This window comes from Coptis chinensis, chromosome 6 (assembly GCF_015680905.1).
Source record: "Coptis chinensis isolate HL-2020 chromosome 6, ASM1568090v1, whole genome shotgun sequence".
NCBI lineage: Eukaryota > Viridiplantae > Streptophyta > Magnoliopsida > Ranunculales > Ranunculaceae > Coptis > Coptis chinensis.
In genome coordinates, this window is record NC_141461.1 from 92,106,383 (window position 1) to 92,120,422 (window position 14,040).

General features: G+C 38.4%; 3 protein-coding genes, 1 long non-coding RNA gene and 2 pseudogenes across 7 annotated transcripts; 4 read left to right on the forward strand and 2 right to left on the reverse strand.

Annotated features, from left to right (window-relative positions):
• Positions 1–1,458: 1,458 nt before the first annotated feature.
• Positions 1,459–5,045, forward strand: LOC147495431 (chaperonin-like RbcX protein 2, chloroplastic). 2 transcript variants are annotated; one of them, XM_086564074.1, is made up of 4 exons: positions 1,459–1,692; positions 2,107–2,513; positions 3,232–3,306; positions 3,413–5,045. In XM_086564074.1, the coding sequence occupies exons 1-4, from the start codon at positions 1,656–1,658 to the stop codon at positions 3,587–3,589; spliced, it is 696 nt and encodes a 231-aa protein (XP_086420200.1). In that variant the 5' UTR covers positions 1,459–1,655; the 3' UTR covers positions 3,590–5,045. The 2 variants fall into 2 exon arrangements, with proteins under 2 accessions (XP_086420200.1, XP_086420201.1); XM_086564075.1 differs by lacking the exon at positions 3,232–3,306.
• Positions 4,172–6,029, reverse strand: LOC147495432 (uncharacterized). Its single transcript, XR_015197497.1, has 2 exons — positions 5,890–6,029; positions 4,172–5,332 (listed from the first exon to the last, which is right to left on the reverse strand). It is a non-coding gene; the product is annotated as an uncharacterized LOC147495432 (long non-coding RNA).
• A 1,029-nt stretch (positions 6,030–7,058) lies between these two features.
• On the forward strand, positions 7,059–13,049 carry LOC147495433 (uncharacterized). 3 transcript variants are annotated; one of them, XR_015197495.1, is made up of 3 exons: positions 7,059–8,250; positions 10,252–10,303; positions 12,422–13,049. XR_015197495.1 is itself a non-coding variant. In XM_086564073.1 (1 exon), the coding sequence occupies exon 1, from the start codon at positions 7,059–7,061 to the stop codon at positions 8,088–8,090; it is 1,032 nt and encodes a 343-aa protein (XP_086420199.1). In that variant the 3' UTR covers positions 8,091–8,422. The 3 variants fall into 3 exon arrangements, 1 of the variants encoding a protein (XP_086420199.1); XR_015197494.1 differs by lacking the exon at positions 10,252–10,303; XM_086564073.1 differs by lacking the exons at positions 10,252–10,303; positions 12,422–13,049 and having other exon boundaries at positions 7,059–8,422.
• LOC147495434 (uncharacterized) lies at positions 8,424–13,049 on the forward strand. Its single transcript, XM_086564072.1, has 2 exons — positions 8,424–9,822; positions 12,422–13,049. The coding sequence occupies exon 1, from the start codon at positions 8,424–8,426 to the stop codon at positions 9,762–9,764; it is 1,341 nt and encodes a 446-aa protein (XP_086420198.1). The 3' UTR covers positions 9,765–9,822; positions 12,422–13,049.
• Positions 10,310–11,585, reverse strand: LOC147495435 (L-type lectin-domain containing receptor kinase IX.1 pseudogene; annotated as a pseudogene).
• On the forward strand, positions 11,923–12,736 carry LOC147495436 (LRR receptor kinase SERK2 pseudogene; annotated as a pseudogene).
• Positions 13,050–14,040: the final 991 nt, after the last annotated feature.

The following is a 14,040-nucleotide window of genomic DNA, read 5'->3' on the forward strand; positions in this document are numbered from 1 at the left end:
TCAACAAGTAAATCAAGTATATTGATTCAGAAGAATATATCGTAATCTGATTTCTGTCCTTAAGAGTTGCTTTTTCTTCCATGAGGACGACACAATTTCAGAATTTTCAGCCCATTTCGGTTATATTAAACAGGCCAAAATCTGCTATTTAACAATGCTAAAAGTAGGTGCTAAAGTGCTGATTTGGCACAAAACTTGATGAGTCTCGCCTTTTCGCGGAAAAATCCCATCCAATAGGAAGACAGATAGACATTTCTCCTTAACAAATTTGTGGACTGCCGTCTCTATTCTGTTTGATATTCTGAAAATTTTAAGGCTTGCAGCTATCTGTCTGTATGCTAGGATCACACCAAACATCAAATATCAATCATTAAAGCACACAATATCATATCAATTTCAGCCTTACGGGTGGTCGCAGTACACAGAAGGCATCCAAGACTAATTAGTAATTTGCTTTAATTTAATGAACAAATGTAGCCTCATACCATTGCAACTAACATAGATAAACACAGTTACTAGAGAAGCCTTATCATTCAGATACTATTGACTCGCTTCCATTGACAAAGCACGTGGACTTGTTAGATGAGAATGTGGATAAAGCATGTCTCAGCGATTCGAGATCAATATCAGTTTCTAGGGATGGTGTAGTTCAGTTGGATGTTGATCAGGTCCATCTCCGATCCATAGGGGATGGTGAGTGGAGTGATATTCAGGCAACAGATTCAAGGATATCTGATGTAAGGGAAATCATGCCCGAGGCAACAGGTACTAGCTTAGATGTTCCTGTGATAACTCTGCCAGTTGATGACCACCGTGAGCATGACGGAAACTCGTTTCATCAACCTTGATATTTGACGTCTGTAAAAGAACTTAAAAAATGTGAGAGTCCATAAGTTTTTTTGAGTGACATTATTTGTAGCAGCCAGTTCAGTTCAATCAATTTATAGATCTCTGTCTGTATCCAACTTTGGGTGTATGTATGTCTTTGAAATCTTTTAACTTATATATATCCAAATTGGTGATAAGTGCTGGTGTAACACTGTAACGCTGATTTTTGAAACAGTTAGAGATTATGTATTTATGTTGATGGTGATATCAAGGATATCTGTTGTAAAACTTTCAAGATATTCACAATTGTGTTTTTATGAAACTAATGAAAGCGAACTGCAGAGGTGTTAACATGGGAGTAATTGACATTTTGATATTTGCGTTTAAAGCCTCTGGATAAACAACTTGCAATTGTATTTCATTTTCTTACGTGGACATGACACGTCACCAGCCACCTCAGTGTGTTAGTTGACTGTGTCGATATTCTGTGTCAGTGTCCACACCTGTACTACATCCACACAAATGTTCCAACTTTACTCTTTACTCTTTTTGATGGTTGAACATCCAAATGCATTTCTGGGACATCTCTAATTTGTGCAGATTTTTTTGAACACGGAACCATTGGTATGTGTAAAAGTATACTTCTTTTCATTGGTATGTGTAAAAGTACATGACGTTACATACTTCTTTTTATTGGTATGCATCTGTAGCCAAAGACTCCTAATTTTGCTTGTTAAAACTATTCACTGAACATCCCAAGTTTTTCCAAGAAAAAAATTCTGATTGTCTAAGAGTTTATATAATGACATCAATGCAAAGTTAAACAAATGCAACGGAATCTAAGGTTTAGATTTCGTCTCGAAGGTACTATTTCCACTTTTTCTGCATGGAATCTTGCACGACTCTTATATCCTATGCAATTCTGCCACATGGGCATCCCATACCACCCACCAAGTTGGAAAGACAACATTTGGTAGGAGAAAAGTGTACATATGGTAGAGCAGAAGCCAAGTTATAAGTGAATAGCTTACAAGGAGTGATTTGGACCTCATAAAATGTCTGGTCAGTGTTGACAGACCCTCAAAACCCTCTAAATAGCATTCTAAGTATCTTCTTTAATTGAAAAAAATCAAGAATATCCCTCTTCATTTCTACCTATTCACTCTGTCTTTGAATCGGGTTGAATCTTTGGTATCAAGGTGGTAATATTCGGTTTTTTTCAATACCTGTTAGTTATTTTCAAATTTTACCAAGAGGGTATCTCTTATTTTTCTGTAGTTTACTGTGTTGAAGAAGAAGTTTTGGTGAAGTTTGGAAAGAATATGTGTGTGAGAGCTAAGAAGATGGTGGGGGCTATATCACTTATAGGTTCATCAGTTGTGGACTCACACACTTGCCCATGTCTTTGTTTGGATGCCCTTTCATCATCTACTATGAGTTTCAAGAGTAGTGGTGATATTGGTTTTAACAGAAATTCATTTGGTAAAAAGCAATTGAAGCGAACAGAACAATTGGAATTGAGTAGTTCATTTGTTGATTGTTGGCATGAGTGGCGCCTTTCGGCGAAAGTGCTCTCTGGGATTGTCAATGGATATTCTAAGAAGAGGCAACGGAAGGTTCGAAGTCTTGTGATCGTCAATGAACTGGCTGGTCAGTATGAAGACAACTTTGACGATGTAAAACGGGTTAGGGAACTGATCTCATTTAAATAATTTGTATGTATAATTTTGTTCTAATGCTGAAAACATGAATTTGTTCACCTAAACTGTGCAGCTCATATGTGGTAGATTTTTTTGGAAATTGTTATTACGATTCAACTGAATTACGTTTTAAGATCTAGAATTATATATCCTTCTGCAACTGCTTTGAGTTTGTGCAAGACCAACTCTTTATTTTCTTCTGCAGTTGTACTTTGCATTTAGTATGTCTCAGCTAATTGGTATTTCTCTTGATTTCATCACCAGAAATGTTCTGCTTTTTATTTCCCTTGTTTGTGTATTTGAAAAGCATCTCTAAAATCAACGAACACTATTATCTGCTTTATACTCTTGCAAGGAGGAGGACTGGGCACACTAATTGGTATTTCTCATATTAGCTCCTTCGACATTAAGCAGAAACCTGTAAGCAGGTTGATTCTAACATTTTGAAATTTAATTATGCTCGTTTATCTTTTATTGGAAAGCGATATATATTGCATTGAGACAGTTTAGGATCTTGATTAAAACTCTTTCCAATTGAAGCAAATAGTCAACTATTTTACATACAAAGCAGTAAGGACGAGTAAGAGGATTTAAGCTCTTATTTATTTGTGACAAACTTAATACAGAGCTTAAACCTAATTCTTGCATTGTTCACTTTGACAGCTTTATAGTGTTTGGCTAATGGTTACTGGTTCTTCTGTAGGTACCTAATAGTAAGGCCAAGTGCACAAGGCTTTTCAAAAAATGTTTTGATTTCTTGGATGAACAGGAACATCTCGTATAACTTCACATTAAAATCCCTTCTTGTGTTGGTTGTTTGATTTGGTACAAGTCTTGATACTCATGGAAAGAATTACATTTACATTTATTCTTTGTTGCTATAGGTGGTCCGAGCATTAGCTCATGAACAATTTGCGAGATTAATTTTAAGATGTTATGAAGAGATGGACTTAGCATTTGAGTATATTCCTCTAGAATATGAAGTTAGAGTTACAGATGCAAAAGATGAATCTCCAGATTCCTCAAAGGGAATAGCTGAGTTTGACTTCCTCCGAAGATAGTGTTGATCGGTTCTCTTCTACTCATCTATTCTAGGCCAAGGCATGGACACTTATTGGGGATGTATACATCAAGCACCAGATTACGAGGAGTACAGAAACGTCTGTACAACCAGAAAGAAAAGTCTCCAGCAGCGAGTTGAGAATATCAACTGAAGTTGAGAAAGAGGTTAAGAGACTCAAGAAAAAGTTGGGCCAGTTTAAGCAGAACTGCAGTATTTGTTCTTTGATAAATTGCAGTTGCCAGAGTGATCGTGCAAGTAGTGGGAGTGTGCTAGCAGTAGCAGTAGCAGTAATCGTGGAGCTGTACATGCATTAGCTTGTGGTAGAAAGAAATCAAATGTGAAGAAGTCGTCGCTCTTAGCTCTGGGAACAGAGGATGAGCATCCAAACTTAGGAGTCCGAGATGTGAATGGTTCTGATAGTGCATATTTAAACAAATGAGATGCTAACACCCAGTCTTCTATTGTGGACAAAATGTACACTGTTGAGAGAACCACTTTGGATACTAATCATAGAAGACATGATGGCACGTCAGAAATGCATGAGTCTACAATGTCAACTAAGTCTGATGATGGTACTAAAGAAGTATCTAACGGTAGAATTGGTGGGATTTTAAAATTTCTTAAGGGTCCGATTGCTGGAGACACAGACTACAATCTTTCAGTTGCCTTAAGTTGTTATAATGCGGTCAGGAAAGCTTTGGCTGGACTTCAAACTGGTTCAGCGGAACTTCAGTCTGTTTTAAAAAAAAAGGATGGGTGTGTAATGAATTCGGTCGAATATGGCTCCAGAGGAAAGACATAGAAAGAGCTGAGCTTGCCTTTGCAGATGCAGTAAAAGCATTGAAAGAAGTTTTTGACCATACTAATATCATTTTGATCAACTGTAATTTAGGGCATGGCAGAAGAGCATTGGCTGAAGAAATGGGGTCCAAGTTAGAACACACGTACTCATGAAGAACACTTATTTTCTATTAGTTGTTAAAAATCAAATGACTTTGATATAGGTGTTGGGCCTATTGGTTTCTAGTTACCTGGAGTGAGTTAGATGGTTCAAACTCTCATTTCATCGCTGCTTCCAAGCTCAAAAGACTTTCACGTGCAGCAAAAGAGGACATCGAGTGTGTTAGAGGGATAGTTACAGATCACTTACATCTCATTAGACGGATGGTCCTATTATGTTAAAAAGGAATTTCATTCTTCTAATATGTGCAGTAACTTCGATGAAGATTAGTGGAGAGAGTAAGCTGCTTGATAAGGTGTGAGGCAAAGCTTTGGTCCCTGCTTTGAGTAGGTAAGCAGAGGAAAGCTGCAAAGCAAGCTATATAGTAGGAATACTTCTTGTATTAAGGCAAAATGTACAATTGATGTATCATTGTAATTGTTTCTGCTTTTTGATTCTGCACTCTGCACTCAGTTGCTATCCATGACAATCAAAGTTTCCTGATGTTAGATTAGTAATGTCTTGCTTTTATGTAGCTTCTATTGCTTCAGCATGAACTTCAAAATTTTAAGACTATGAATCTCTTACATTGTTTTCCTGTTTCTCTATTGTATGGTTACTGCTAACTGATAGAACCAGACTACCGGTTATCCAGAAGTTTGTAAATTTTCTGCCCATTGCAAGGGTATTCATTTTCTTACGTGTAAGTTGTAACACTGGGAAATTTCCATAGGATGACCAGACATTACCGAAGGAATCCATCTGCTGAAAAAACAAATGCTATTGAAAGTGCCCACTCACCTAGAAGGTACAATTAAAACCATATTTGATTCAGACTTTGTATAATCATAGAATGGCATTTAGTACTAACTACTAAGTTGTGCGCATTGAGTTGCATACAAAGTTGTGAGCATTGTAGATTTGGTATAATAATAATGAGGAAGACAACGACTCCAGTAGACATCTAACCCCAGGATTAAATTAAAGCAAACTAGAAAGTCATTGACAAGTATTCCAGCCTAATCACTCATGTCTATACTTGAATGTATTGACATGCCTAACCAACTACTAATGGGATTGAATTGATATACAATGATAGGGTAGGGAGTTGTTCTAGCAAAAATAGAATCACGGTCTAAATATAATCATAGAGAAATTATTATATCAAATCACAAAATTCCAAGACTTTTTACTTATTTGTTTTTAAAAAATTCCCTTTTGAATTCCCGCTAGCACTATAGAACAGTAAATTGTATTAATTCCAAAAAGACCATTATTCCAAATTTGTATAGCAGTGATAGCAGTGATAGTAAATTGTATTACCAGCGGATTGAATTGGCTTTTAGTTGAGCAATTACCATTTCACGGCGGATTGAATTGGCTTAGTTGAAACTCTTCGCACGAAAATCGACAAATCCTTGAAAGCCTGTGTTCAAATCTCCCTGTATTGATTTTGAAAACTAATTTAATGGTGAGCTTCAAGTGTGATAATTCATCAATTCAAAAACCTTAACCAGTGTTGGTTTTGATGCAAAATAATCAAACAAGAGCGTGAGGTTGAAGATAAAGGAGATTTATCGAAAAGAAAGACAGAGGAGAGGAGAGTAGTCTCGCACGAGTTAAAATGGAACCTAAACAAAATTTCTACCAGTTTCACGCCGGTTTTACCCTTATACATTTTCTCATATTTATATCCCGCTGATCTAAATTCCAAACCCGACCCAAAATAAAATAGAAAACAGGAGTGTGTTGTGGCTAGGGTTTCCATCGATTTCCTCACTGGTAAGTCGTCCGGCTTCTCTTCCCCCCTCCTTTTCTTCTTGTTCATCTTCTCTTCCTCCCTTTCCAATAAACTGTCTAGGGTTTTGATTTTTGATCAATGTTGATTTCAGATTTACTAAAGTAAAAATTGATCTATGTTCTTAAGTTATCAAATCATCTCAAATATCAAAGGAGCAGTCGTTGATTTTGTCACCAAGTGTTCGATTTGCTCGAGGTAACTCAAAGTTTGGGTAATAAGCTATATATATATTTTTTCTGGTTTATGATTCTTTGTGTTCTTTGAGGTTTCCAGCATTTAGACTTGAGTTGTTGAAGAAGAGTCTACTATGGCATTGGTGTAAGGTGTCTATGATTTATTTGATAAAATTCCAGAAAGAATGTTTGAATGAATGTCAAAAAGCTTTGGTTTGTGCTGTGTACTTAGTTTTAAGTGTACTCTTGAACTGTTGTGCCCCTTTTCAGCAACTTAATTTGCTAACCATTTTAGGGTTTAGGGTTTAGGGTTTAGGGTTCACCATATTACTTGGTACACAATTTTTTTTGTACTCAAGTTGATCAGCAATGGGCCATGGTTTCATCTGATCATAATCAAAATCTAGATGCAACATTTGGAAATGAACACGAATCAATATTTTCTCCCTGAAATTTTCTCCCTAATCAATATTCTCATAAGGTGTCTATTTTCCTTCACATTTTTTTCTTAATAGGTGGCAACTCCTGGGAGACTCATTGACCACTTCTTAATATGAAGGAAGAAGAAGTGAACAGATGCCAAATCCAAGAATGGTACCCAAAGTTCAAATCAGTTTCAATCAAAACCTTAATACATGAGATCCCGGAGACCTTTGTTCATTACCTTCGGGATGATTCGGGACCCTTCATGCTTCCCCAATCCATCTTTGGTGAAGATGCCTTACCTAGAAGAATCTACAATCCTGAAGAAGAGGAGGATTTCCAAGTCTCTGAAGGATCTGAAGATGAATCAGATCAACCTCCTTCACCACCAAGTTTCCCAGAATTTGAGTTAGGTATCAAAGAGTCGATCAGAACACTTGGTGGCGCTGTATTCCCTAAGCTAAATTGGAGTGCCCCAAAGGATTCTGCTTGGATCAGTACAACTGGAAACCTTAGATGCACCTCCTTCAGTGAAATCACACTCTTGTTACGATCCTCAGTATCATTGGTTCATGATTTTTGGCATGCCTATGAATCTTGCACTGATAGGACTCCATCTAGACCTCCAACATTTTTTCTTGCCCTTCGAAAGTGGTACTCATCTTTCCATCCTGAAATGGAATTTCGTTGCTTCGTTCGAAATCAACATCTTATTGCAGTCTCCCAGCGAGAGGTCACTGGATTTTACCCTGTTCTTCTGGAGAAAAAATGTGATCTTGAAATTTTAATCCAGGATTTCTTTGAAAAGAATGTGCAGCAAAACTTTGAATCAGTGAATTACACATTTGATGTTTATGTTACTAGGGATAAACGGGTTAAGCTTTTAGACTTTAATCCTTGGGCCCCCTTCACTTTGCCGCTGCTGTTCAGCTGGGAAGAGTTGCAAGATAGTTTTGGAGAAGAGGAGCTGGTGCAGTTCCGGGTTGTAGAGAGTCAATGTGCTGTTCGACCAAGTCTAAAGACTGCAGTTCCGTATGATTACTTGGATACAAGCCCAGGTAGTGGTTGGGATCAGTTTTTGAGGAGGGCAGATGAAGAATTGCAAAAGCAGGATACACACGAAGGCAAAGAATTTCTACGGGAAGAAGTTGAAGATCACTAAGACATTTCTTCTTTGAGTTGAAAGGAACTTGGGATTTGACACTGTGGCCGCAGAAGACAAATCTAGAGATTCGAGTCTGTAGGGGGCAACTCAGACATCTTTAGTCTTCTTATCCCCTGTTTACATGATCGGGAGAACTAGCGAACAGCTTTGAGATATGGTATGGATATCTGACTCTTGTATGGATGATGCTTTTTATTTCTTACAAACTAGTGAAGTATTATTAGTGCTGCTGTACTTTGTTCTTCCCATACTGTAATTTAAAGACAACTTGTTACTGTTCAATTATGATGTAGTGGATTCATAATTAGTACTGGTGTGGTTATCCTCAACATGCTCTTCATATCCTTATTTACATATATTGCCTTAGCTGTACATCTCCCCCCCATAGAGCATTTTAAGGATATACATTTTTACCGGTTTGGGAAGCCGGTAAAAGGATCTAATGCTAGTACTTGTGATATGGCATGGAGGTTTAGACCTAAGGAAGGGAAAGCAGCGGCGTTTTATAAGGATTATAGGAGGTTTGTTATTGCTAGGACAGATAATAAATGTAATTTTACTGTTGTGGCAATTGGGGATTATCATTCTGGTGGTAACGCGAGGAAAAGGAAGAAGAATCAGAAAGGGTTTGAGAAGAAAATGCTGGTTGCGAAGGAAGGAGGAAATGGGGCGAGTAGTTTACCTGTGGTTGGGGAGGTTGTGAATGACGCGCTTCCTGTGGTGGAATCTGAGGATTCCTTTAGTAGTGGGAAGTACTTGCTTTATAATGGTGGTGGAGATAGATGCAAGAGTATGAACCATTTCTTATGGAGTTTCTTGTGTGCTCTTGGTGAAGCTCAGTATTTAAATAGGACGTTGGTCATGGATTTGAGTATGTGTTTGTCTTCAGTATACAGTACTTCGAATCAGGATGAGGAGGGGAAGGATTTCAGGTTTTACTTTGATTTCGAACATTTGAAAGAATCGGCTTCTGTGTTGGACCAGACCCAGTTTTGGTCTGATTGGGGGAAATGGCAGAAGCAAGACGCATTGGGTCTTTATCTTGTAGAGGATTTAAAGATTATGCAGATGAAGCTTGCAGATGTGAAGGATACTTTGATTATGAGGAAGTTTGGGTCAGTTGAGCCAGATAATTACTGGTATAGGGTGTGTGAAGGGGAGACTGAGTCTGTTATCCAACGTCCATGGCACATGATTTGGAAATCCCGACGGTTGATGGATATTGTGTCAGGGATTACTTCTAGGATGAATTGGGATTTTGACTTTGTTCATGTTGTGAGAGGGGAAAAGGCGAAAAATACACAACTCTGGCCTAACTTGGCAGTGGATACTTCGCCTGAATCTCTTATCTCATCTCTACAGTACAAAATTGAAGATGGAAGGAACATCTACATTGCAACGGATGAGCCTGATACGTCCTTCTTTGACCCTTTGAAGGACAAGTACACCACCCACTTCCTTGATGACTACAGGGATCTTTGGGATGAGAAAAGTGACTGGTATGCAGAGACCATGAACCTCAACAAAGGGAACCCAGTCGAGTTTGATGGTTACACAAGGGTGTCAGTTGATACTGAGGTCTTTTTGAGGGGGAAGAAACAAGTTGAAACTTTCAATGATCTCACAAGTGACTGCAGGGATGGTATTAACACTTGCCACGCAACCAGTTGATTGATATGCATGACTAGAGTATCTATTCTGACATCTGAAGTTTTGCTCGTGGGAAAATGTACGTTGTAAAATTTTCTTTTAGCTGTTTTGCCTGTTTGGAAATTTTACATTCTTATTGCTAGGCACAGCATGTTGTACTTCTGTAACACGAATAGTCATTAGCCACTCTTCAGCTACTTAGAACTTGCATTGTAATCTTGGAAGTTATTGTTTGCATTCACTCTGTTTTAATATTTGACATAAGTATTGTTAGACAAGCATGTTGTACCTCTGTAACATGAATAGCCATTAGCTGGTGCTTTCATTTACTTGGAACTCATGTTGTTATCTAGGAACCCATTGTCTGCATTTATCTGCGCTGTCTGTGCTTCTGCTTTTCTATATTGCGGCAACAATCCTTTTACAATTATAAATTGTGAGCATGGGTCACTATTACTTTTGTTCACCATTAATATGATGCAATGGCTTCACTTATTTATCGATGTAGGACACAGGACAGGGCACAGTATGCAGTTATAAGCATCCTTAAGAATTGACTGGTACCGTCTTTGCCCTAGTTTCTTGTAGCTCGGTTGCAGGATTGCTATATTTTCTTAGCATGATATAGGACATAGAAGAGGTTTTCTTAGGATCATGTTATAGGCCCCTGCTTACATATTAAAAGTTTGGTAGTCTTCTTCACCCTGACCCTTTTATATCGGGTAAGAAGAAAGACACAAAAATAGAGGTTTTTAGGTTGCAATAAATGTGTCCTGTCATCACTTATTGGGTAGAGCAAACATATTCTCGCCTTCAATTTTGGTGTCCAAAAGGAAGCTAAGATTCGCTAAAACACGCTTCTTCATTTCCACACTTCACTTTCTTTCTCTTACACACTCCCACAAGCAATTTCCAATGCAACACTGTAAACATCTGACTCCTTACCAGCCTTTCCGGTGACAACACACTCAGGAGCCATGTAGCCCAGTGTCCCTGCTATTTTGGTTGTATTTAGCCCACGTTCATGGTCGCCAAACCTTGCCAGCCTAAAATCGCCAAGCTTTGCGTTGAAATCTTCATCCAACATAACATTGCTGGACTTAATATCTCTGTCACAACACACAGATTCATCTCTTTGTGCATATAAGACAGTAACGACGCCAAGCCTAATGCTATCTTGTACCTCAAAACCCAAGTTAGCATAGTTCTTCCTTTAAAGAGATGGAAATCAAGGCTACCATGAGGCATAAACTCATAAACAAGAAGGAATTGGTCTTGTTCTCGGCACCAACCAAGTAACTGCACCAAATTCCGGTGCCTCAACTGAGTAACGATCTTCACTTCTGAAACAAACTCATTTTTCCCTTGTTTAGACTCTTTTGACACTCTCTTAACAGCCACATTCAAACCACTTAAGTTACCTTTGTAAACACCACTGAATCCTCCCTGTCCGAGCTTCTGTTTGTCAGCGAAGTTGTTTGTAGTGAGACATAAATCATGGTGGGAAAACCTCTTCGGCCTTGTGCCTTTTTCATAGTCAGCTGAGACGTCCAAGATGATACTTTTTTTATCCTTGTCTCCACTCCTCTTCTTCCACTAAACAAATAAAATAAAAGTTAAACCAACGATTAGAACAGGTCCAGCACTAAGCAAATATATAACCTTGCTAACATTAAACTGGTCTTTCCCTCCATGAGTTGATGGGGTAGGGGTTGTCGAGTTGCTAGATGACGGGGCTGGGGGTGTCGAATTGTTGGATGATGGGGTTAGGGGTGCCACGTCGTTAGATGATGGAGTTAGGGGTGTCACGCTGTTGTCAGACGATGAGGTTAGGGCTGTCATGTTGATAGATGACGGGCTTAGGGACGCAGAGTTGATAAATGATGTGGTTGAATTAAACGACCATGAATGAATATTGTGACTTCCTGAAAATATCCCCGTGGAGGCAGAAAAACCATCAGTAATCCATTCAGGTAAAAAAGATCTGAAATCCAAAAGCTGGGAGATTAACATAGGAACAGGAACAGGATATCGACCAAAACTGATGTAAACACTCAAACCTGTTTTATTTTCAAAAATCCACCAGCTGTTATAGACTTCTCTCGGTTGGAGGAGGAAGATGATGTGTTATTGCTTGATCATGTAAGGCCATTTAAATTCCTGAAGTTACATACTATGAATGGCTAGAATTTTTATACAGAGCCACAGATATTTGCACCTTTTGGTCTTGGTACCTTACTTATAGTTGTTAGCTTGGAGTTACTGAATATAATCTTGCAGATTACTCAAAATTAAATTGTTACTGTTCTAAACCATAGGATATAAATGCCACCATGAATTGTATCAACACGGTTCTCATGTCAATGAGTTATTTTTTTTACTTGCAAATATATATGCACTAAGATGGTAAAATTAGAAAATAGTAAAAGAAAATACGTAAACTGATTCCAATAGAGAGAGAATGTCTAAAATGTGAAGGTATACCACAGGAGAGCTCCTGTTTCTTTGGGATTAGGATTTGATTCAAGTTTTGTGGATGCACTGTTGATGTATAGTTCCTTTATTGATGTACATGAAATTCCTCCAGCTTATATTGCTGGTCTTTTAAGTAGGTGTTCTCTTATTTCAACTTGTTAATGTGTATTTCTTCTCCTTTTGCTTTCTTTTGTCCTTAACAGGTGAAGAAGCTGGAAAGGGAGAAAAGACTAGGGTCCATTGTTGACCGCAACCTAACTAGGAATTACAACAGCCAAGAGGTGGAGATGATGATCAAAGTTGCTCTACTTTGCACCCAACCGTCACCTGAAGACCGTCCAACAATGTCGGATGTGGTACAGATGCTGGAAGGAGAGGGACTCGCGGAGAGGTGGGAAGAGTGGCAGCAGGTTGAGATTAATCGGAGACAGGAGTACGAGAGATTGCAGATGAGATTTGACTGGGGAGAAGATTCTGTTCATGACCAAAATGCAATTGAGTTGTCTGGTGGAAGATGAGTACATATGTATCTACTACTTGGTGGACTATTACCTTAGAATTAAATGGTCCTTACAATGAAAAGTATTTTCACGAAGCAACTTCAAGGCCATCATTGATTATTTTCTTACAGATAAATTTCAGTGAGTTTGTTTGTTCAGAGAAATTTCAAGAGAACTATTGGACAGCAGGTTCTCTTTTTATTTATTTTTTGGTTTTTCAGGTAGGTCTTACTCCATTACTGTATGATCAAATTTATTCGAAATGTAGAATATGTAGAGTGAAGCGATTCTAATGCAATTCCAGAACAATGCCAAACACTTCTTGTTAGAATGACTTGTGAGAGCTTTAAACAAAGTTTGTGCTGAGTGTTGAAACTTTTCTTTGAGACGAGGGCTTCCTCAGCGGCAGGGGAACTACGCTTTTTAATTTTTGTCCCTTACATCCGGTTAAAACTTGCTACATAGACATTTATAAACTCCCTAAAAACCTACATTACCCACCACCCGCCATCACCATTTTGAGTTAAGACTTGTGGCCCTGCAAGAGTCAACTCTCTCTTTGAATCATTTCTTTAGTATGAACTTTTAGGGTTAAAGAAGACGTTCCTTTTCTTGAATACTTAAGCGGACGTGTGTGTACTCTTCCCAGACTTCTCGACATACTTATCCTTCGAAATATCATGTTTAACAAAATATCACAGCATTTTTTTTTTTTGGGAGTACACACGTCTCAATTTTGATAATTGAGTGGCGGAGCTTAACGATCTTAACGAAAGGGGCTATGCAGACAAAACCAATTTGGTTGGTTTACGTTTTGTCTGTCCTCAACTTCTCTCTCATTTTTTCTTTGCCCCTAATACCCTTTCTACTTCACCCATCAATCTCTCTCCCCCACAGCTCCGCTCACTCCCCACTGCCACGCAGTATACTAGTATCATTTAATCCAGCAGTGCATTAAAGCAAACTGAATTTGGTTAGTTCCAGTGAGGCTCACTCCTCGGCAGAAAGATAGTATAAAGTAGAAACCTCACCGAGTAAGAACCTTCATCTGTCCGTCACACATAAAGCAAATGCCAGCAAGATAGACACAATTTTGTTTGTCACAGGCCTTCAGGGGACTAGTTGATGAGGCCTATCACGTTTTACACGAGGGTATTGATCCTTCAAAGTATCACCAAAACACTTTAAGAAATGCCTCCCTGTGCCAGCAGATGTGAAACAGATAAAATATGTACCAGTAATAAAACCACACCAAGATTCAGGAAACATGAAACAAACTAACTGCAAAAAGACAAGGGCTGTAACTTCTCAACCATCTTTGA

Bases quoted from the DNA above. Each gene is read 5' to 3' on its own strand.
- LOC147495431 (XM_086564074.1), top strand. From the start codon at position 1,656: ATGCAACGGAATCTAAGGTTTAGATTTCGTCTCGAAG. The intron at 1,693-2,106 runs GTACTATTTCCA...ATTTTTCTGTAG, and splicing joins GTTTAGATTTCGTCTCGAAG to TTTACTGTGTTGAAGAAGAA. The intron at 2,514-3,231 runs GTTAGGGAACTG...GTTCTTCTGTAG, and splicing joins ACTTTGACGATGTAAAACGG to GTACCTAATAGTAAGGCCAA.
- LOC147495433 (XM_086564073.1), top strand. From the start codon at position 7,059: ATGAAGGAAGAAGAAGTGAACAGATGCCAAATCCAAGAATGGTACCCA.
- LOC147495434 (XM_086564072.1), top strand. From the start codon at position 8,424: ATGCTCTTCATATCCTTATTTACATATATTGCCTTAGCTGTACATCTC.